At 59.7% G+C, this 23,014-nt stretch overlaps 1 protein-coding gene across 4 annotated transcripts in view; it reads right to left on the reverse strand.

The window, feature by feature from the left end:
• Positions 1–1,289: 1,289 nt before the first annotated feature.
• The window catches only part of AXIN2 (axin 2), a 29,826-nt gene continuing 8,101 nt past the window's right edge, over positions 1,290–23,014 (reverse strand). For all 4 annotated transcript variants that reach the window (XM_079903731.1, XM_079903728.1, XM_079903729.1 and 1 more), the window contains exons 3-11: positions 18,773–18,904; positions 11,439–11,541; positions 9,143–9,283; positions 8,530–9,056; positions 8,154–8,351; positions 7,665–7,889; positions 7,164–7,259; positions 5,815–5,982; positions 1,290–2,510 (exon numbers count right to left, since the gene is read on the reverse strand). In XM_079903731.1, coding sequence (XP_079759857.1) covers positions 2,384–2,510; positions 5,815–5,982; positions 7,164–7,259; positions 7,665–7,889; positions 8,154–8,351; positions 8,530–9,056; positions 9,143–9,283; positions 11,439–11,541; positions 18,773–18,904 — 1,717 coding nt within the window. In that variant the 3' untranslated portion in view covers positions 1,290–2,383. The remainder of the gene's footprint in view (positions 2,511–5,814; positions 5,983–7,163; positions 7,260–7,664; positions 7,890–8,153; positions 8,352–8,529; positions 9,057–9,142; positions 9,284–11,438; positions 11,542–18,772; positions 18,905–23,014) is intronic.

Consider the following 23,014-nt stretch of genomic DNA (forward strand, 5'->3'; position numbering starts at 1 on the left):
TCTTTTGTATGGCTGAGTAGTATTCCATTGTATAGATCTGTACCACATCTTCTTCATCCGTTCATCTGCACATCTGTACGGCGGACATTTAGGTTGTTTCCATGTCTTGGCTATCGTGAGTCACGCTGCTATGAACACTGGGGTGCAGGTATCTTTCTGAATTATAGTTTTGTCCAGGTATATGCCCAGGAGTGGGATTGCTGGATCAGACGGCAACTCTATTCTTAGTTTTCTGAGGAACCTCCATACTGTTCTCCATAGTGGCTGCACCAATTTACACTCCCACGAACAGTGTAGGAGGGTTCCCTTTTCTCCACACCATCTCCAGCATTTATTATTTGTAGACGTTTTTAAAGATTAAAAATTTTTTTATTTTGAAGTATACTTGATTTACAATGTTGCGTTTCAGATGTACAGCAAAGTGATTGTCATATATACTTCTTCAGATTTTTTTCCATTATAGGTTATTACAAGATAGTGAGCAGAGTTCCCTGTGCTGTACAGTAGGTCCTTGTTTTTTATCTATCTTATATATAGCCGTGTGTATCTGCTAACCCCAAACTCCTAATTTATCCCTCGCTCCCCCACCTTTTCCTCTTTGGACATTTATTTCAAAAAGGGCTCATCATAGGACTCCTTTACATGGACTTGCCCTCCGGGATCTGAAATGCAGCCCAGCCCTGAGTGCTCTGAGCACGGGGACAGGACGTGTGTTTGTTGGATGAACAATGGCCACACGAAACAAACTGTCGGTGAACAGCGCACGCTTCGCACTGACCCGTCTGGTCCACCCAGCCATTGGGAGGGCGGCTGAGTAGCACCGAGATCAAGGTTCACCGACCCCACTGGGCATTCACGACCTGCACACCATTTTCAGTGGCTTTTCACCCCCGAGACACCTATTAAAACACAAGTACTCCTGGGAGGACCCCATCCCAGCTCCTCACCTGTACCTACCTGGCCAGATGGCAGGCATCTGCCTGGGAGGAAGAGGCTGAATCCAGGTGGCAGACGGGGGGAGGACATCAGAGGAGATGCTGTCCACACCTGTTCCACGACGAGAACATCCTCAGCCGGTCAGCGACCAGGTGATTTTGAAGAAATCGTTTCTCGAAACACCAGGAGGGTAAGAAGAGCTCCAGGTCAGATAGAAATGGGCTCGAGCAAAGTGGGAAAAATCAAGCAAAGAATGTTCACGTACAAAAGGGTGCCTCTAACCCACGTCCACCCCGGGGGATTCAAAGACGAGGCCGATATTTTGAAAAATATAAAATTTTAATAAAGGCTACATCTCTTAATTACAATAATTATTGTACCAAGTAATTCTCCTTAAATGAACTCTTTATAATGCATAATTTACAGTATAAGTAGGACAAGATGCCATGGCAAAAGTCATTGAGTACAAGACTTGTAATAAAAAGGCATAAAATATATTTGTACATAAACCCCTTTCAAAAAACAAGGGAAAGCTGGAGCCCTCAATATAGGGCGACACACGGCGTGCACACCGTGCAGGTACAGGTACTGTACTGATTCAAGGTCAAGCACTAGAGATAGTGGATTAATATTCTTTTCCGTACAATATATACAGACGTATGGTACAAGGAACGATGGCAAACAGAATGCACAGATTAAGTTAATGTAAAAACCCGAACGTCACGATGAAGGTGTCTGGAGGAAAGGTGCTGCTAGGTCTTCCCACAACTGTTCGCTTCTTTGCCGGGCGGGGCGCAAGGGGAGGGGGTAGTTTCCAGAATGGCTGGGGTCCAAAAACTACTTTTAAAAGACTCCCAAGGAGTTGTCATCTCAAGAAAAGCACGAGTCGAACCACGTGGCTCCGGAAGGCCTCAGCCGTCGGGTGCTGGGCCCTGATGGGGAGCTCCAGGAAGTCACAGGGTGAACCTGGGGCCCCGGGGAGGCTCCCCCTCCTCCACAATGAACCATCCTGTCCGACAGGAGGGCCCCCAAATCAAACCTCAAGACCTTTATGACAAAATAGAGCAGCGCTGGGGAAAAAAGATGCACCATTTTCTGCGCGTGGCAACGGCAGGACACCACTTTTAAAAAGTCTATGTTCACTTGGAGAAACGCACGGCACACCTTAAATCCTCTTTCCGTGAAACAGAACCACGAGAACGTCCTCTCTCCCCCTTCCGTGTTTAAAGCAGCATATCCACAAACTGGGGGCGGGGGAGTCGACTGTCCAATAAATAGCAGGCAGGATTCCTGTCCAGGTGAGCTACACACAGTTTCTCCTAGCGGATGGATCCGGAGCCCTAGGAAGTCATAGGTTATGCACGGCGGTCTCTCCAAGACCATCAGCGTCTACGAGAGCCAGGAGCCGTCCTGTCCGAGGCCGGTGGCCCGAGCCAGACGCCAAGGCTCAGTCGATCCTCTCCACCTTCCCCAGGATCCGGCCCTCGTACGTGGGCAGCACCACCTCGTCGTCCCAGACCTCCTCAAACACGGCTCCACACGCGAACTCGCTGCTCGCTTTTTTGAAGTAATACCTTAAAAGGAAAACCCAACACGCGGCTTGGTAAAGCTGCATTTTCTTCTGGGTTTGAGAGGAGTCTGTCAGCGCTGGGGGCGAAGGGGTCTGAGAACGCCGCTACCGCGGGCGGCAGGGAAGTCTCCGCCCGGGTGTCTGCTTCGTGCGGCTGGTGGGAGGGCAAGGCCAGGCAGGGGCCCCGGAGGCGGCGGCGGCTAGGCACCCCCAGCCGCCCACAACGCTGAGGCCCAGCACCGTCACCCGACACGCACGCTGAGAGGGACCCTTTGCAGAGGACGGCTGCTGCTTTCTCCCCACTTTATTTTTGGGGGGGAGGGGCGGGGAGCGCAAGGCGTGCCTGGAGGGGTGGGTCCCTCAAAGAGCCCCCGACGCAGGCCCCCGACCCGGCAGGAGCCTGCGGAAGGCCGGCACATCTCAGGCCCCCTGCCCTCCAGCGTCCAAGGGCCAGCCCTCCCGGCTGGTGTCGGGCACAGCTCGGGCTGGCGGGGCCAGGACAGGCTGCTTCCCCTGTGGTCACCGCAGGAGGCGGGCAGCCCACTGCTTCCCGGGGTTGCAGCCACCGAGACCCCCGCTGCTCTCCCCTCTGCCCGGCCCCTTCCCTCCCCTCCTCCAGGGCAAACGCTAAAGGCCCCTATTCTGCCCGCTGATTAAAAAAGCTCCTTCCATCCCACCCCGGCTTCTTGCTTGAAGCCTGTTTAGCTGTAAGGACGCAAACGACCGGCCTGTCCCAGGAGAGTCATGTGTGAAAACTGCTGTCCCGCTCGGCCAGGCCCACCCGAGACCCTTCCCAGGACACGAAGCCAAGGCCTATCCCTCCCAGTCCCAGGCCAGGGAGACCCCTCAGACACTTTAAACTCGCCCCTGCAAGCTGTCATCTTCAGCCAATAAAGGCCACTCGTGGAGGGAGGGTCACGGTCCCCCGGGGGGAGGGTAATAGCTTCTCAAAAAAAAAAAGTAATTGTGTCTCAGGGTTACAGTGGTTTTCTGTTTTTGTCTTTTCTCCTTAAAGAGTTTTTTTCAATTCCCCTTGGTTAGAGCTAAATTTCTTTCCTCTTTAATGAAGGCCAGCCAAGTACTTTCATAGGAGATAAGGCTAAACCCAGTGAAACAGCTGCATTTAGTCAAGGGTCTGGGTTTCTGGCGTTCCCGGCCGGGCTAAGGCATCAGGGTGACCGCCCAGCTCGAGGGCGTCAGCGGAGAAGACGCCCTGGCACGAGGAGGGCAGAGTCCCGGGGGGCCCAATGAGAGCTGGGGGGGGGCGCCGTGCACAGGAGACCCTGGGCAGCGGGGGCAGTTCTTTCTAAATGAGAGGCTTCAATGCCTTCGCCACCCCGGGCAGGCCTCGGGCCCAGCATGGGGGCTCTCCCGGCCCCTCTGAGCAGAGACACGCAGCGAGTGACCTTGTCCCCGACTGCGACCTCCTCCCCGGCCCTCCCCTGCGCCCCCAGACTTCAAAGGCACTGCGACCTGCTTCGTGGCAAACTCTGCTTCCTCCTGCCATCTGGCACGTCTGCAGGGGCTGCTCTGAGCTCTGCCACGTCGAGACTGCTCAGCGCAGCCCAGGTCCCCGCTCCCCGCCCCCACCCTCGCTGGGCTCCGGATGGCAGGCGGCGGAGAGGGGTGTGAGGAGAGTGTCGCGGTGCCACTCCGCCGGGGGGACGAGGCGCGGCGCCCGGTGCCCTCCCGACCAGCGGGCAAAGGGTCCAGCGCCGGCCCGGGAGCCGGTGGAGCCGCCTAAGGCGGCTGGGAAGGGCCGCAGCCCGACCCAGTCAGCAGAGAATGTGCCGGTCGCCCATGTGTGCGAGTCTGTGTGCGTTAAAGGGGAGGCCGGGGCTTCAAAGCCAGGCTTGCTGAGTGCGCCTCAGAAAACACTCCGAGCCAGACGGGGCTCGAGTGGCTGCGTGTGGAGCCGTCCCTGCCGCCTCTGCTCAGCGCCCCTCGGCCCTGCTCCCCTGAAGGTCACCTGCGCTTCCAAAGTCCAGCCGAGCCAAAGCTGAGATCAAAATGAATCCCTGGGGGGCACACTTGTGTAATTAGTTTCACCTTGTGTCTGTTCAAGATAAAAAAAGAAGAAGAGGAAGAAGGAGCCAGGCCCGTTCCCCAGTCCCCTGGTTCATTTCCAGAACTGTCTCTGCCCGGGCGTAAAAGGGAAAGATCTCAGCCCGGCTCCGGGCCCCGCTGTCGGTCACCTGCAGGGTCCCGGCCCTGAGCCACGTCCCTTCCCTGCAAACAGAGTCACTCCGGGCCACTGCCCAAACCAGCGCCGCCCCTCCCCCCGCACCGGCCCCGGCGGAAGTGGCCGCTCTGGGAGGGCTGGGGTCACGGGCCCTGGGGGTCCAGAGCCGGCACGCACCCAGCAGGCGGTGAAGTGTGTCAGAGCTCTCCGTGCCATCCCTGCTCGGGGCAGCAGCAGGGGAGCACCTTCCGGGCCCGGGCTGTCTCCTCTCTGACCTCCTGCCTCTCCTGTCCCAGCCCTGCACACGGCACTCGGGACACAGCGGGATGGAACCCACGGGTTCCCTTGGGACGAAGGCTGCCGAGAAGGGGCAGGTAGGACTCTGGTCATCACCTGCCCCACGTCGAGGGGAAAGTGACCAAGAGACGCCCAGGGCCAGCCCCCGGCTCTTGGATCCCCTCCAGGGTCCGGCAGGCCAGGGTGGGCATCTGGACCGTGTAGAGGGGAGAGGACGCCGGGAGGGAGGACGGGTTCCCATCCCGAGGCCCCAGCAGGAGGAGCGGCCAGCCCTGACCCCGCCCCCCCGTGCCCACCCACAGGTCCTGCCCTCCCTCTGTTACAGGCAACCCTGTCCCACATGGCTTGGGACACGGAGGCTGAGGGAAGAGGACGCTGCCACAGCGCAGGCAGTGGTCTCTGCCTGTCCCTGAGCCTTCGGTGAGGACGGCCTCCCCCAGACGTGCCAGGAGGGCAGCCTTTCAGCCTTCTCATCAGGCAGTCTCTCCGTCTGCCTGTTCCCTCCCTAGCTTTCCCCCGCACCCCTCGCCCCTTTCAGGCAGAGCCTCCACGAGACGGCCCCAGCCCAGCTCTCCTTCTGCTCCTAACCCTAACCCTCAGGCTCGTCCACCTGGTAAAGGGAGCCCACCAGGTGCCCAGAGCCCTCCCCGCCGCCACTGCTGCCCTGTCATCTCGGGGAGGGGGGAGGGGACGGCGTCAGTGAGACAGAGCGAAGCGTCGCGCAGCCCCTCCAGCGGTCCCTCCAGGTCTGGCCCGGCCAGGAGGCGACCCTGGCTCTTGGTTCTGAGCAAACCAAGTCCGGAGCAGAAAGAAGCCATGGGACGCTTACCTGTAATTTCCCTTTTTGCTGAGCTGCTCTTTAAAGTGGCCCAGGGTCAGGCTCTGTGCCTTCAGCATCCTCCGGTACGGGATTTCCTCCCCGCAGAAGAAGTAGGTGACCACCAGCTCGCTGGCCTGGAGCGCGTGCACCCCCGCCAGCTTCTTTGGCTCTTTGTGACTGAAAATAAGATGGAAAAGCAACAAGTCCCGCATCTGAAGGCAGCAAGCACGTGTGCACGTACACAGCCGGGGGCGCTGTCTTCAGAGATAAAGTCGGGCTGCAGCTGTACACCACGAGGGTGCGGGTCCCGATTCACAGAGGCAGCCACCTCCGGTGGACACACGGTCCTCCCTCGGGTCCTCTGTGTGGGGCAACCAGGAAGGGACCGTCTCCCTCCACCCAATGGGAGGACAGAGCAGTGTCCATCAGGGGGGCACCAATGGGGTGCTTGCCAAGGAAGATGAGAAAGAAGAAACCCGCCCAGAGCCACAGGGACACAGCCAGGAGTGGCATGAGCCCGGAAAGCCAGAGTCCACTGGCGGGGGGTGGGCTCAGCCCTCAGTCATCTCAACTTCTGCATTTTTGTGGAGTGGCTTAAAAAAAAAAAAAAAGATGCAGGCCCGGACAGCTGGTCACCTTAAGGTCCACCAGCTGTTGACAGGGTGGAGGTCTTCTCAGTTCGAACACTGTTCATCGCTCACAACGAACAAGCTAACCAAAAACACTTTAATGCTCACAACGAACGAGCTAACCAAAAACACTTTAATGAGTTAGGCCACTTTACATCTCTGCAACCTAACGCTTTTTCAACGCACCACCCTGGAGTGAAACGAAGCCTGGCTTCCCCGCCCAGTTTACAAGAGTGTAGGTTTAGGACAGGAATCATGGGACCAGTGGGGAAGATGTGCTGCTCCCCCCACAAAACAGCAAAGATGGTCCCCTCTCCGTCCCTGCAACGGTGGAGAGGCACCCTCCCGCTCAGTGTGACACAAAGATGGTTTTCCAACTCGCTAACTTTCTGGGCCAATGGGGACACGTTTTCCATCTGGGTTTGGGGTCCCTCTACCAGTCAGCTAAAGGCTTCCCGTCTGAGCTTGAGTCCAGGAACCCTGACATCCACCACCTCAGGAGGGAACACTTGTGTACAAGTCATGATGTGTTTCTTGGTGCAGGTGGGCTTTTTCGAGATCCTAATTTACGGCAACATCTGGGTTTACCGTTCCTTGTCGCTAATGTGAAAACGAAGGTGATTTTATAGACTAAAAAAAAGTTTTCAAAAACCACAGCCCCTGATAGAGAATTCCCTGAAAACTAAAGCCTCTGGGCGGATCTCAGCAACACCAGGTAAAGACACTCACTCTTCCGAAGCCAGGCTTGGGCTGGAGAAGGGCGTGGCTCCTGGCTGACCAGTGGCCGAGTGGTGCCTGTCCCTCTGCTGACCGGCCACGCAGCACCTGAGGACACCAAGGACTTAGACGGAAGCCTGCCGTCCCCGGGGCCAGTGGGAAGCAGTCAGAGAAGCGCTCTCCCCGGCCTCCGATTTCCGTCCCCGCGGAGACCCAACCACGGCCTTGTGTTGACGGCAGCCCCTGGAGACCTGGCAGAGCTGTGCTAGGCCCCCCAGGAGCCCAGCACTGGACGCCGCAGCCCAGGCAGAGGGCTGAAGGCTCTAGAAGCCCCCTCGGTCACGGCTCCTCGTAAGCTCACCTCACCGTCGGGACCTTCCTAAGGGAACAGGAGCTGTGAGGGCTGCCTCCTCCCACGCCTCGCCAGGTCCCGGGGAGCCCTTCGGCTAGCTCAGGGGAGCCGTTCCTAGAGGCCGGCGAGGGGACCCGCCACCGGCCGCCCCAGCCACTCACCGCTGCTTCGGGGGCTTGGACACCTCCGCCAGCCGGCGGCAGGCCTCCTCCAGCTGCGCCAGGGTGTTGGGTGGGGTCAGGGGAGGCACCGCAGGGTCCTGGGTGAACGGGTGGGCGCGGGGGGCGGCGCGGGGGTGCCCGCTGCTGCCCACCCACAGGTGGTGCCGGCCGGCTGGGGACGCTCGGGCGCACTCCAAGGGATAGGCCCGCTTGGTGCTTTGGGCACTGGACGGGCAAGGGCGAGAGAGAGCCGAGGGGAGACACGGGATTAGGGGGCCGGAAAGCACGACTTCAAGAGAAATCACAGACAAGGGGAGAAAAGAAAACGCGACGGTAACACGGCTAGGCGCATGGCCCCAGCGCGGCACTCCTGCGGGCCGCCCAGTCGGACGCTCACGACTAGAAGGGCGGGAGCCGCCGGCGTGGCCGCGCTCGGCGCAGAGGGCCCCCCACCCCCACCCCGCCCGGGCGGCGAGCCGGCGTGTTCACCTGTGCGGCTTGGGCTTGCCCGGCCGCTCGCTCTCCAGCACCCACTGCCATACGTCCTGTGCCCGGTCTCCCTCCTCCCCGGGCGGCTGCAGCGGCCCCGCTCCGCCGGGGGCCCCTCCTTCCCGGGCTGGCCCAGCCGGGCCCGGCTCCGAGCCTCTCCCGCTCCGTCGGGGTGGGACGGCGCCTCGGCCGCGGCCGCTGCGGGGAATGAGAAGCGCATCCATCCCGGGGACCCCGGCCGCCTCTGCCTCCGCGGCCCCTCCAAGCCAGCGGGCGAGGGGCACCTGCTGCCCAGCCCCACGCCCCCGCCTGCCCCACCGCCCTCCCTGCGGCCCAGCGCCTCTGCCCCCCGACCCTCCGACCAAGGGACACCTACCCAGCCTGCGCGGCCGCCGCGGGCTCTGGCGCCCCGGGGTGGCTCTTGCACTTGGCGCAGCAGGGGTAGTCGGCGCCCCCGGGGGTGGGGACGGGGCAGGGGCAGCGTGCGCGCTGGGCGGCCTCGGCCTCCACCTCCTCCCGGGTCCGGGGGCCGGCGTGGTGGTGGATGTAGTGGTGGTGGACGTGCTTCGTCGTCTGCCTGCTCACGAAGCCCCGGGCCCCGAGGAGGGGGCAGCCGGCTGGGGCGGCGGCGGGGGGGAGCAGCGGGCCCCCGGGGGGCGGGGGCGCGCGGTGCTGCAGGAGGTGGTGGCGGCGATGCTGGTCCGGGGAGCGCGCGCGGGGGCTGTAGCGGCCCACGCCCGGGGACTGGCAGCCGGGGGTCTTGAGGACCCTGGACAGGTGGTCGTCCAGGATGGTCTGCGGGTCCTCCTCGTAGCTGCCCGATGGCAGGAGGGAGAGGGGGTGCTGGGCGGGCCCCGCCTCCCGGGCGCTCAGTGCCAGCTCCGAGCCCTCCTTCTCCTCGTCCTGGAAGGCAAGGTAGCGGTCGGGGGGCGCCGGGGTCAGCAGGAGGGCCCCCCCAAACCTCGGGCAGGGGGCGGGGCGGCGCCCACCTCTCGGATCTGCTGCAGGCGCTCCTCCAGGCTGTGCCGCGTCTCCAGCTCCAGCTTCAGCTTCTCCAGCCGGGAGATGAGCTCGGCCGCGAAGGCAGCGGGCTCCACGGGGGTCATCTCCTTGGGCAGGCGGTGGGTTCTCTGCGGGGCGCGGGGAGGACACGGGGCGAACGCAGTCAGGGGGCTGCCCGGGCCTGGGGACGGCACGTCCATGGCTGCGCGGAGAGCGGGCGGCGCGGGGCCCGGGCTGCTCGGCCGCTTTATGCGCCGCGGCCTCGGCCTCATGGAGAGCCATGGTCCCGGCAGCGCGTGCCGCAGGCAGGAGCAGTTGGTCGCACTGCGAGGGGCCCCGCTTGCCCTCCCTCTGGAGTACAACCAGCCCATCGGACGCTACTCTGAACTAGAAAATCTTCAAAGACTGTTGTCAAACATCAAAAAAAAAAAAAAAAAAAAAAGGCAGCTCTCTGAGATGGGGAGGGGAGAGAGCCCACCTCAAGGAATAAAAAGTAGAGCCTAAACAGAAAGGGAGCTGGAAATGTAAAAAATAAGATTGGAAGGGCGGTGGGCGGCGGGAGGAAAAAGGGAAAAAAGGGAGAGGGGGGAAAAAGAGGAGTCACGGGGCCCAGATCAGACGCAGCGGTAACGTCTCTCCTGGCCGCACACTGCGCACCTTTGAGGCGGCGCCATCTACCGCTGCCCCGGACCCCCTCTGTTCCCCGCCCCTCCTCCCGTCTCTTTGTACAGAAAATGAAGCAAGTTGCTGCCGGCTAACGGCAGAACACTGCTGCGCTCGGCTGCCGGAAGCGCATCTACCGAGGGAAAAGGGCGCATCTCCAAACCGGGATGGGATACAAACAGGCACAAGCACGCGGCCACCGCCGCCAACAGAGAGGACCCCCGCGGCCGGCTTTCTGTCCCCCTGCCGTCGTCTGGTGCCCGCCCCTCATGGTTCTGCCCCCTACCCCTCGTTTGCCTCCTGCTTTGGCCCTTTTCTTTGGGAGGGGGCGGGATGGGGCAGCAGAGAGCCAACATACAGAGCCTGGCATCTCCCCACCCGAGCCGCAGATGAGAAAACAATCGCACACCCCAGGACGGAATCACCGAGTTCACAATCCTGGGGGGGCCGCACAGCTTTCCTTAAACACACATACCTCTCCCCAGTGCCCCCACCAAGTCAAAAATACATATATATGTACACACACACATATATGAATACATCATCGATACTGCTGTACGGGTGGGGGGGATGTTATTGAGGGGGGATGCTGGAGGTCCCCAGGAAAGCAAACTTAGTAGGCTAATTTTACAAATTTAAGTCTTCCCTGGACTGTCTGAGGGGCTTCAGAGAGAAGTGGCAACAGTCCGCACACTAACGCAACGTGGGATTAGCAACGCGATGTGTCCGCTTCCGACGTGTGACATCACCGATGGACAAATCGGATTCTCTGAAGCTGGCAGGAAGGACTCTAAGCAGAGATGCTGCTCTAAGCTGGGCACTCTCTCCCCCTCCCTAAGGAGCAGCTGGACCTCCGGGTACCACAAGAAGCACAGCTCCTGAGACGCAGATGGGGCAGCTCTCTATGTGCGGGGGCCACGGGCTGGCTGCCCCCGGGACTTGGAAATCGTAGGGGAGGACCCGGAAAAGCCCTCCACGCCACGCTGGCCTCTCATCTCAATCGCAGGAAGGAGCTGCTCACGGGATGCTCAGACACTTATTGGGAGCAGATTCAACAAGCAGGCACTATGCCACGTGCTGGGGTTGGAAACAGACAAGAAGAGGGACAGCCGACCTCTAGGGCTTCGGAGGAGAAATGGTCGAGCACAGAGATGAACAGTGACTGAAACGACACGGCCACGCGGGCAACGCAAGGAGAACGTCCCAGGACGCGACCCTCACTCAGAAGGCAGATCCCTCCAGCCTCATCCTCTCTCTCTTTCCTTCATGCAGTCGACCAGCAAGTGTTCAGTGAGGACCCACGACGTGCCAGGCACTGTTCTCGCCTCCGTGGTGGGATGGACTTAACAGGATAGCCCAACGCGAAGCACCAGTTCCTCCCACTCTCCCACCCTTCGCTGCTTCGCTTCTTCTCATGGAGTTTTCTTTTTTGAATCGAGGAAACGGAAAAGGCCGACTAGGGCACCGTGGGCGCCCCTGCTCTGGGTTACACCGCAGTGAACCGCAGATCGCCCCTTGCGTGGCCCTCCCCTGCCCTCCCTCCCCCCAGGTCCCAGGCGCACCGGCCCCCAACCCCCCACTCTTCCCCCCAGAAAAGAGCTGCCGGCTGACCGTACTCACCGGGAAATGAGGTAGGCACACCTGGCCGTTGGCCTTCACGCTGCGATGCATTTCTCTCTGGAGCTGTTTCTTATTCCCCCCGAGGTAAGGAGGGATTCCATCTCTAAGGGAAAGGAAAGGGCAGAACCCACCGGCTCACGAGGAGGCCTTAGCGCACGGGCCGACTCACGCGCGCCCGCCTGAGACCCCGTCGACAGACGGGGCCGTGCACCTCCTGGAGCTGGGAGCGCCCCCAGTCCCCGGGCGCTGTGGCCGTCCTTGCAGGGAAAGTCAGTCCAAGGCCCAACCGCCACATGTCCTGCCCCTCAAGCCTCTCTGGAAGCGGCTCCCGCTCGGATGCAGGAGTAGCAACCTGGGAAGAGCTTGTGTCTCAGAGCTGCGCCCACCTCAGAGTGAAGGTCCCCCTATTTTACAGGTGCCCCAAGCCGGAGACTAAGACCCCTTTGGTCCCGCCGACGGTCTGTTACCACGGCAACCAGGGACCAGACCCACAGAAGACTAAGCCAGGCGCTGGTGGAGGGTGTGCGTTACCCTCCAGCAGTCAACCTCCCAGGCGTTCCCGAACGTCTCCTTTTTATCAGCCACTGGCAGGCATCCCTGGGCTCCTTCCTTCCCTCAGCTCCAAACCCTACTGCCCCCAACCAATGGATTCTCAGATCCGTGACCAACGTGGGCATAAAGGGAAAGCCCCTACTCCGCAGTGCTCTGTGCAATTCATCCAAGTATCTGAGTACCTACTACGTGCCAGACCTTGTTCTGGGCTCCGGGCAAGAGAGCAGCGAAGGACGGGGATAAAAGTGCAGACGACTGCCCTGAGGAAGCTCGTGTTCTAACGGAGCGGAACAGGTAATAGGCAAAAATTAAAGAGCAACATCTATGGTAAGTTCGAAGGTGGTACAAGCACTGTGACGAAAGACACTGCGGGAAATGGGGAGTGAAGACGCCGGGGCGTGGAGCTGCATTTTGAACAGGAGGCGGTGGCCACTGAAACCCTCTCCGTGAAGGTGATTCTGAGCAAAGACCAGAGGCCAGAAGGCCCCCTTAACGTCCTTCTTCACTGTATTTTTAAAAAGCAAATGGAAGAAGTTTAAAAACAACTCAACCACCACCACCTCCACTCCAGCTAGTCTGCACTAAAAACAGGACCCGGAGTTGCTGTGATTTTTGTTTTAACTTTTGTTCTTGAAAGCAGCCGGACGGTCACGGGGGGATCATTTTCCCATTGCTGTTCCTTCCAGAAGCCACTTATTGACAAAAGCCTCAGGTTCACACATTTCCGCACTGAATCACCCTTCGAGGCTGTAAGTGTTGAAATCAGCTGCTTGGCTATTTCCCTCTCCCTGGTGTTTTGTTCATCGACGGGTGGCTGGCTCACCAGCAGCGGGTGACCATCAGTTGTGCCTAAAAATGCCAGGAGCGGCCTGGACCAACTGGTCGACCTCCGGCTCCTCTGCATGGCCGAGGATTCCGGAAGGCTGCTGACCTGGGCAGGAGAAAAGGGCTGCCGCCCCAGGGATGCAGTACAGATACAGATGAACTGACCTACGAGCCAAACCTTGGAAAAGAAGCACTTTATAAAGTCCGATCGTACCGAGGGTACAGGCGGGGAAGACAGGTCGACATAAAGCAAGGACTGACGCACGCGTGTGAGTCCTGTCCCAGGGAAAGGCTGAGGGGGGTCAGACAGCAAGCGCTGTGGAAACGGTCAGCCCGCTGACCAGTGAGGTCAGGTCTCCTAGGCAGCCTCCTGCTCACTAAGGCCTGGGATGGAACTGGGCCCGTGAAGGTCAAGTAGGAGAAAAGGTTCTAAGTCCAAAAACTTCCCGAACCACGTGGGGCTTCATTACAACTCCTCAGCCCAGGATCACCCACGAGACGTGGGCCGGTCGCAAGCAGGCCTGGCTTGACCAGCCGCTGAGGGCCATGCCCGCCAACTCCAACCCGAGGCTGCCGGCCCCCCATGGACCGAGTGATGTATAATCCAGCTGCACCCTCACAAAAGCCCTAAATCCCCACCGTTCATGGACGAGCAGAGATGCTCCAGAGCTCTCCTGGACTCAGCCGGCAGGTCAGATCCAGGCTTCTGACCCAAGCCGCTGGCGGACTCCAGCACAGGCGTCCTTAACTCAAACACGCACAGTCCAGGCCCAGCTGGAGAAGCCAAGCTCCCCAATGGTCTGAACGCGGGGACACCATTTCCTATGCCCCACGGGGTCACCTGGCATTCTGAAGGGGTGAATGGGGGGTCTGGGGAACATCCTGAAAGTCCCGCTGACCACTCAGTGCTCGCTGGCTGTGGGGCATGCTGGCCCCCCATCTCCCGCCTAAAATCCCTTGTGGGGTGTGGGTAACGGCAGGGGACCAACAGACTGGGTCTCACGATGGTCTGAGCAACAACTTCTGCTGCCCCAGGGCTGCAAGACAAGGTCCACATCCCAACCAGCAACTCTTCTAGGGCCGTAATAAGAGGATGGCTCTGCTCCAGGCCTCTTCCAGGCAATCCTGGGGGTGGGAGTCAAGCACCCCGTGGATCCCACCGTGACACACACGGGGCTGCACGAGTCCCAGGAGGCCCCCGCCTGTCCCCTCCAAGACTCTGACCTTGAGTGTCCCCCAGAAGCCTTTGCTCCTCCCCCTTGCCTCCCAAGATGAAACGAGTGGTAAGCCTTTCACACCTCTCTCTCCTTCTCTGTATAAAGCAGGAGAAAGAAAAGTGAACTGGGGGAGGCAGAGGGAGCAGGTCCCTGGTCACTTGAAGGCAAGAGGAACAAATGCATTTTTAAACCACTCCTCCAACCAAGAACGTGCCCACCACAGCCAGGGCAGGTCAAGGGTCCAGCTGTAGGCAAGGAAACGTGAGACCAGCACAGAAAAGGGAGACCGACTCGCAAAGGCTCAGAGGCTCAACAGGCACCTTCAAGGAAGTGTGCCTTTAACCCCACCCCCACCCCGACCCCCCAGCCAAGAATCTTCTTCCAACACAGCCCCTCATTCCAGAAAGGGGCCTCTCTTCTCTGTACCCAGACTCTGAAAGCCTGTGATCAGTTTCCTGGCTTCTCAGGACCATGAGCTGACCCGTGTCTGCGTCTCGGTCCCCGGACAGCCTCCTTTAACGATAAACATTTTAGTTAGCGCGCCCGCTGCCGGGCCCAGCTGTTTCTGGGGAGCGCTGGTTCCGAACTGTGGACTCCACTCAGTTGCCATTTAAGCCAAGCCAATGAGTTTAGCCTTTTGACTCGGCCGTGCCCGGCCTAACCTGAATGTCGCTTTCCGGTGGCCTTGAAATAGCGGGCTCACGTACACACGCGTCCACTCGCATTTTCGTCTGGCCACCACCCCGAAGGCGGCCTATGATCACCGCCAACATCAAAAGGCCGGTTTGTAAGATAAGGCACTATTTGAAGTTCACTCAGGTGCTTTCCCCGGGGTCCAAAGTAAACCCATAAGTAAGATATAAGGAAATAAAAATTGTAAAATAACCTGGGCCACTCTCTGTGTGAAAGGCGACAAGAAGGTCTCGGGCTGATTTTGTGACACCCTGAGCAAAAGCACCCTCCGATCGCGCGGATGCTGATTTCAGGAGCAGCTCTGCGCAGAGAGAGGTGTCTGCCACCTCCATGCTGTCCTCCTAGCTTTCACTTCCTAACAGAGGCCACACCTGGGCGCCAGGAACCTGCTCCTTCTGATATTTCTAGCGTGCCCCCCGCTCCCGCCACTGCAATCCTCCTACAGCCCCCCGCAGTCCTTCTGCCCAAGGGCTGGGGTTGAGGACTTGGCTGGGAGTCTAACTTTCCAAACAACAAAACAAAACAAAACTAAAACTAAAAAAGCCATTTCTTCTGACAATGTAGGTTTCAGAGCAACGGGCTCGCGAGAGGGCCTGCGCAGAGGCCCTGTACGAAGACTCAACTCCCCAGACATCTGAGACAGGGCTTTCTGCATGGCGGGGAACCAGAAGTCGGCAGCGGGCCCTGGACTCGCCAAGGACAAGGCCCCCCCGGCCCAGCTTCTCCCGGGCCTCGTGCAAAGGCCCTGGGACTTAACTGCTTCCCTGGCAAGTGAGACGACTGCTTGTGTCCGATGAACTCCACCTTCTGGAGTCTACTGAAGGCGTCCCGTGACCCCCGCGCCTCCCGCCCCCCGCCCAGCTGTGCCCCTTCCCCAGCCCCCAGCAGGGCAGCCAGCCCTGCCCCCCGGCCTCTGTGCCCACGAGAAACAGCCAGGGCTCCTTTCATGCCTTACGGGGCGCTCCGATTCACTAGCGCCAGGAGGTTTCAAAGGGGCCTGCTGCCCTCTCGTCCCGCTAAGCTCCCCCGGCTCGGTTCAGCTCCGCGTCCCCCTCGCACTCCATCGCTCGCTCGGGCTCTGCTCTGTGCCGGGCCCCAAACTGGCCCAGCCGAAGAGGGCTCTAATCCCGGCCCAGGACCCCGGGGGACCTGCCCGACGGGCCAACCGGCCCGAAAGCACCTCGCCCGGCCCGGCTTTCGGTGCCTGCCAAGCCTGCGGGCCCGCCTGCGCACCGTCGGAATGGCTCTCGTGCCGAGACCCCTTTCCCACGCTGACGGGAATCGTGGGCCCGGTGGCACCACCATGCCCACGTGGGGTGTGGCTGCGCCGGCTGCATCCAGTAAGCTGCCCTAGAGGCTGGGAGGAGGACCAGAGGCCCCCAGCGCTGACGTCAGAAGACGGGCTCCAGCACACGAGCCCCAGGTCCCCAGGGACCCTCCCCCGCCCCTTGGGGTCCTGGTTTTCTCATCCCCAGCCCGAGGCAGCTGCGCCGAGGGAAGGGCTGGCCACGCCCTGAGGTTCTGCCACCTGGGACCCGGGGGCACCTGCTGTGCTCCGGAGAGAAAGTTGCCGAACGAGGGATTTGCCCTCTGTCTCGATGACCAACACGGACCCTCCTGGCCCACACGCTGACCCGTGCCGCCCAGGACAGCTGGCTTCTCTGATCCCGGAACGCGGCTTCCCCGGGTCGTGAGGGCCTTAAGCCCACGATCGCTCTAGCTAAAGGCGGGAAGGGCGGGCAAGGGCTCTAAAGTCATCGCTCGATAGAACTGGGGGTTTTTCGTCTGGGCATACAAGGGGGTTAAAAAAAGAGGGGAGAAGGCATTACTTACTCCTCCCTCCCCCTCCCCCTTAAAAAAGAAAGCTGTGTGGTCACTAATAAATAAAAACAAAAGAGACTCAAGGTAGCTCAAAGGTCTCATTATCAACTATGGGGCCTCACGTTCACGTGGGGCCGGAGGGAGCAGGCCAAGGGCAGGGGCCTGTCTGGCCCGGATCTGAGTTCTGTCTGTGACGGGAGTAGTTACGGGAGTGCTGGGCGTTCCTCCCTCCTCTGTAAAAGTCACAAGCGTCGGCCAACCTTTCCAAGTGGGTCCTGCGGGGCTCACCCGGGTATGGGGACTACACCCGAGTTATCTCCTCCTGAACCCAGAATCACACGTCCGTGACGGGGAGTCGGAGGCCGGCCAAAAATAACCTTGCAGAAAACTCAACGGAAGCCTCCTAGTCGAAAGGAAACTACGTCTGGCGAAGGAGGGTCGCTCGATGCCCTCGTTCAAGTCCAGCTCACTCTTATTTTACACATGACGCCGACTACCTCGTCATCCAGACGCTAGTTCAAAGCTAGAGGAATGGTGCTGCTGGAGACGAGCGCACGAGCGAAAAAACGACAGCAGGCAGAAGGGCAGAGAGAAGAAAGGAAAACCGTCGTAAAAAGGGGCTGAGGCACCAATATCTCCAGGGGCAGAAAGCCTTACACAATCTTGAATTCTGTGAGATGATATTACAACGGAGAATGAAAACAGACCTTGGGATTAATTATTTGAATCAAGAAACAAATTATGCCTTGCCTGATACTACTGAATAAACCCAGAGCGAAAGCACGTTGCTTTAAGGAATACGTCCGCCAAAGGATAATATTTTTCAAGTACAATAACTTAGAGTTCAGTCAATATGGAAAACTGACCTCTGTGGAAGCCCTCATTCCTTTACTTTGGATGAAAGGTGTGTTGTTCCCTCCCTCCATTTTCACTCCTGCCAGAGGGCTATTCTCCTATTAAACTGGAACTTTTCACCTTAAACATCTCCCTCCATTTACTAACAGGGGAATCTGAGGTAACACAATAAACGCCACCGGGAAAATCAACAGTTGAGCCCCAAACCAACCCGTCCACTTTCCTTTCAACTGGTTCCACACCGCAGGCCAAGCAACAGATCACTGGCCAGTGGAAACCAGATCGTTTCAAACAAACGGGAAGAAGAGCCGGTCCCGTTTTGGGAAGCAAGCCAGAAGGAACAACCTCGACACAAGCGCGCCAGAGCTTACAATGGCTCCACGGGCCTGCCTTGCAACACGGTTCCCCTAGCAGAGGATCCTCCTCCAAAATGTTTGTAGAAAAGCCTCCAAAGACCACTTTTAGAACGGTGGTTCTCAACTGGGTGCTGGGAGACGTGCCCTGGGGAGTCTCGCCCAAGCCCAGGCCCCACCTCCTCCGAGCCTCCTGAAGCAGGAGACGGCAACGCCTGGTCCACCTCCCCCCTCCACTCCCACCCACCTGAGGCTCACAGAGGATCCCTGTTCTCCATCCAGAGGTCACCACTGCGTGACCTCAAATGACCTCCAGCTCAAAGCATGACCCTGCCCCATGGCCTGCTGACCACATCAGACCACCCCGATGGCTTGGCCTGCATCCAGAAATGCCAGCCGTCCATCTGCAAAAGAGCTGAGGTCAGAAACTGCTTGGGAGAAAACCCCCAGCTAGGGGCAGAGCCCCGGCTGCAGAGGGAAGACGCCCGCCGACGCCTGATGAGCTGAGCGACGGCCGCTTGAGCACATCCGCGAGCGAGCCTGGCACGCAGTGTCCTGGAGGGAGCCCTGGCTTTCTGACCCCACCTTCACTGAGCCCCCAGACACATAACCTTCCCAGGCCACCCCACCTCCCCACCTGCTGGCTCTGCAGAGGGACACCTGGATTCAAGACCCTCTTCTGCCCACCGGGAAGGCAGGTGAAATGATAACCAGAAGAGGGTCTTTTAAACTCAGGGAATCTCTGCATATTCACCTTAACCTCCTACCTTAGTTTGGCTTTCTTCTGTGAAGGTACCATTCAAGCCCCTTCCAAGGCTCTAAGCTTCACTCCACCCAGGCGACCACGGGAGCCTCCTGAGCCAGACCAGGCCCACCCCGGGGCCTACTCCCCTCCCATCCAACAAACGTCCACGTGGACACAGGTGGGATTGGCAAAGCCGGGTGAGGACCCTGCCCCGTGGCCTGGCGGGTCACGCCGCCAGCCGCGTACGTGGTGGGGAAACCAGAATATACTTACACGCTACTGTCCGTCATGGACATGGAATCGTCGGTCAGCGCGTCACTGGATATCTCGCTGTCGTTGGCGCTGGTGGCTGGCGCGAAGACGCAGCCGGAACCCACGTGGTACGGATTCACCGGATCGCTCCTCCTGAAGGACCACAGCACTGCATCACCAACTCTCACCCAAAACCCAGGGAACCGGGGGACCCCAGGACAATCCCATAACGTGCTCCAGGCCAGCCTGCTGCCAGGGCTGGGTGCTCCTCTGGGCGGAAAGCAGGGGCCACAAAGGGGCCTGCTGAGCCACAGCTCTGCCAGGGGACAGGGGACCCCAGGGGCTCTTACAGAGTTCTCGAGAGACACCTGGAGGGAGGACCCTGCTCTTAGAGGGGAGGCTAGGGAATGACCGACGGGATGGAGTGTCCTCTCTCCCTGCGCCCACCCCCAGGCCTGTACGGGGAAGGAGACAAGAGGACAGCGAAACTTCCACACTCCCCTCCCGGGCTCTGTTAGCGGAGATGAGAGGCAAACAACTAGCGGCTGGGCCTGGCGAGTGGACAGACGGACAGATAGGCAAGTTCAGGACGCGGTCTGGGGCTTCCGTCCTGCCCCGAGCTGGGCCTCGGCCCACAGCCAGGCTGCCCCCCCAGGGCCGCTGAGGGCCTCCGGACGCAGAGGAGCAGCACAGCGGTTTCCAAGGAAGGTCCAGGCCCTGCTCCGGTGCCTCTGCCCCTGTTCTGCCCCCCCCAGCCCTGACCTCCTCCCAGAAACGCCAGTGTGCCGGCCCAGCAGGGCTGCATTCCTCTTGTGTCACCTGCTGTGTCACCGCGAGGGCCTCAGTGCGGGAGGGAAGGGAGAGGCAGAACCCGCCGTGGTCGGTGGGCTGCAGGAAGGGCCCTCGTCTGCAGAGACCCAGGCCCGCTCTGCCGGGGCCACCGAGTCCAAGTAAGGGAACTTACTCCATCAGGCCGCAGCCACCAGTCTGTAAAGATGGCCTTGGGGTTGGCGGATGAAAGGGGCCCCTGAAAGGTGACAGCACCTCCTGCCCGTGCTCACCGAGCCCCAGCCCTTTCGGGAGGTGCACAGCCCCGGTCTCTGGTCCCCTGGCACCCATGGCTTGGCAGGCGGGTCCCCGTGACGGGGGTTGGGCAGGGGTACCAGAAGGAAGGCACGAAGGTGCCCGACACATGCCACCTCCTCCGGCCCTCACTGCCCCTGGGCGAGGAGCGCGTGTGCCCGTTTGACAGATGTGCCCCACAAGCACAGCAGCCCTGGATGTCAGAGCTGGAAGCAGCGGGCGTGGGATGGATTCGTGCGGCTCCCATTCAGCCTCTCTCTCTGCCCCTGTTCAGAGACCAGCCTCGACGTTTCAAAGAGCTCTCGCATAAGAGGCAGGATGAGTGACCTGGAAGAGGAAGTCCTGGCCCTGCAGTGTCGGAGGGGGCGGGCCGGGAGGCCGGGTGGCTCCCCGGGACGGGGGGGAGCAGATGTGAGGACCAGGGATGGGAGAAGCGGTGGACAGTCCTCCCCAGCCTGGGGCAGGAGGGCGTCAAGCTGGCTGGGTGAGGGGGAGCCGGAGGCTTCCCCAGCGGCACGAGGGGTCTGGGGGGGCCGCCAGGCTGCACTGAAGGGGCCGTGGGGCAGGCAGGCAGCCGCTGCGCAGTTTGGCGGGAGGGAGGGCAGCGGGGCTGGAAAAGGTGGGAGAACAGCTCAGCTGCTGTCCTCAGGGGGCCTATCCTCTAGCTGCGGTGACAAAACAAACAAGAGTGACAATAATTGTCCAGCCCAACCCCGCCGCCCCGAGATGCTAACGAAGCCCGAGGGCCACCAGGACGCAGGGCTCGCTGTGGGCAGGGCCTGGGTTACTCCCTGCTGCACCCTCCCCCGGCCCACGGCAGGGGCTCAAGGACTGTCTGCTGCCCGATCGTCTTCATGACCCCCCAGGGAGGTAACGGGCCCCAAGCAGGGGCCGAAAGTCTTGTTGGAGGCCACCCGCTGGAGGCCCGGCCGCGTGGAACCCACCTCCAGTCACCTGGAGGAGGCGACGGCAGCAGGGACCCCGAGTCTGTTGGTCTGAGCTAGGCCGGAACGTCAAGCCAGATTCCAGGAATGTGACGTGGTGGAGAAGTGACCAGAAAGTGCGAACGAGGAACGTGGCGCTTGAACCCATTGACCGCCACGGCCCAGCGACCCTGACCTGTCACCTGGACACTCTGGTCATTGAATACCACGGGCCAGCGACCTTGACCTTGTCACCTGGATACTCTGCTCCCCCCCCCACTCCGCCCCCAGGATTTTCTACGATGATGCAATGAGGCTGGTGAGATCTTCCAGGACGTAGAACTGGTCCCCACGTCCTCAGTGTGGGATCTCCAGACACCAGGGCAAGAGAGAGAGGAGGGTGGTGAGAACCAAGGAGAGGCAGTTGGTCTTTCTGGAGAAGAGATGAGCTGAGGGATGATTTAGTGAGAACAGTCTCCTAGCCGATAAGGAGGAGGGTGGCTCTGGTGGTATTGCCACTGAAGGTGGGACAAGAGGAAATGGCGTACAAGCCAGAAAGAAAAAATCCCTTCTCCACGGCCAGGGCAGCCCCAAGGGGCGGGTGAGTGCAGGTCACGGGGTCGCCCAAGGCTTTAAAATGGCCCAAAGCCCCCAGCTGCCTCGATGGGCCGCTGCCTCAAAGCAGGATGGAGAAGCTGATGGACTTCAGGAATCAAGTAACACAGAAATCAAGAGGCCGCGGGCTGGTGCTGGCCTGGCTCCCGGCCAGCTGGGTGGCCCCAGGTGTCACAACCTCCGTGGACACAGGGCTCCACTAAAGAAAGCAGCGCGCAGTTCAAACACGGCCACCTGCACGGGGTCCGCGTGTTCTCCGAAAGGCCCAACGAGGGCACTGTTTACGGGGTTGGCATAGGAACGCTCCAAAACACCACCGCCAACAAAAACAAGACTTCTTGGGTGACATTGATCATGACAATTACACAGCGTCAGTGCGTTTCCACGGTGAAGGCCTGTCCCGTGTACGCGACTGCAAGCTCCACGAGGGCAGGGACAGGTCTGTCTTCCCCATCTGGGCCTCCCCAGCCGCAGGTAGCGTGGGGCTCGTGGCAGAAGCTCAAAGCTTTTTCCACTCTCCTTCTTTAAGGACCCAGGACCAAGCGGGCTCCTGAGGGGTGTTTTCGCCTAAGAGGCGTAGCAGGGAGATCAAAAGAGCCAAAATGGCCTTAAACCGCCTTCACACACTCTTTCCATCCCTTCAGGGTGCTACCTTCGTGGTACTAACACATTAACGGTGCCCCAAGCATGAGGGTTGTAACTCAGCCTCTGCAGGGAGAAAATGACTCAACAGAAACCCCTCCCTCCCCCACAGAAAAGGGCACCTCGCTCAGATCCCGAGCGTGGACAGAGTTCTGTGCTCCCGGTCAGACACACGGGTCCCAAAATAAACTCGTCTCCCTCCCTTCCAAAATAGAGGGCTACTGTGTGACCGGTAATTAAAAATGGAATATACTGCTCTTAGCTCAGCTGCCTGCAATAAGTATTGGGATTTTCCTACCATCATAACAGGACAAGGCAGAGGAAGGTGGCAGGCCTGTGGGGAGAGACAGACTCAATTTTTTAAGAGCTCAGAACTTTGTCAAAATCATCACGTAATTTCAAGAAACTGAATTAGAGCTGCTTTCTTGTGATCGCTTTAAAAAAAAAAAAAGAAGAAGAAGGGAAGAAACTCAACCACACTGCAGTAATTGTCCCCAGATGCTTTGAGTGTTTCTTCAGGACTGTTGTGCTCCCAGTTGCTGCAAGGGTTTTAAATTGCTCTGGAGAGTAAAGGCCTAGTACAGATTTTGCACTGGGCATCCATCCACAGACCTGGTTTGCAATTTCAATATGCAAAGGGATTTCAGCTGTCAGGTAGCAGAGGCTCCTGGGACCTTAAGGGAAGGGAAATGTGGGCTCCTCCTCTGCCCCCCACCACCATTCTTATCTCTTATCTCAGTGAGATGCTGCAGGCCCCCGCCTGCTCCCCAGACACCAGGGCAAAGCCCATACAGAGAGCACAATAGACGTGACCTTTGGGACCCCTTTCTGGGTCCCCTCTCACAACAATGCAACTTAAAAAGTATTGGCTTCTAAGGCTGTGTGCTCTTCTTTTCAAAAGCCCTCTGACAGGGGCTTCCCTGGTGGCGCAGTGGTTGGGAGTCCGCCTGCCGATGCAGGGGACGCGGGTTCGTGCCCCGGTCCAGGAAGATCCCGCATG

The sequence above is a fragment of the Stenella coeruleoalba genome, assembly GCF_951394435.1.
Source record: "Stenella coeruleoalba genome assembly, chromosome: 19".
In the NCBI taxonomy this organism is placed as follows: domain Eukaryota; kingdom Metazoa; phylum Chordata; class Mammalia; order Artiodactyla; family Delphinidae; genus Stenella; species Stenella coeruleoalba.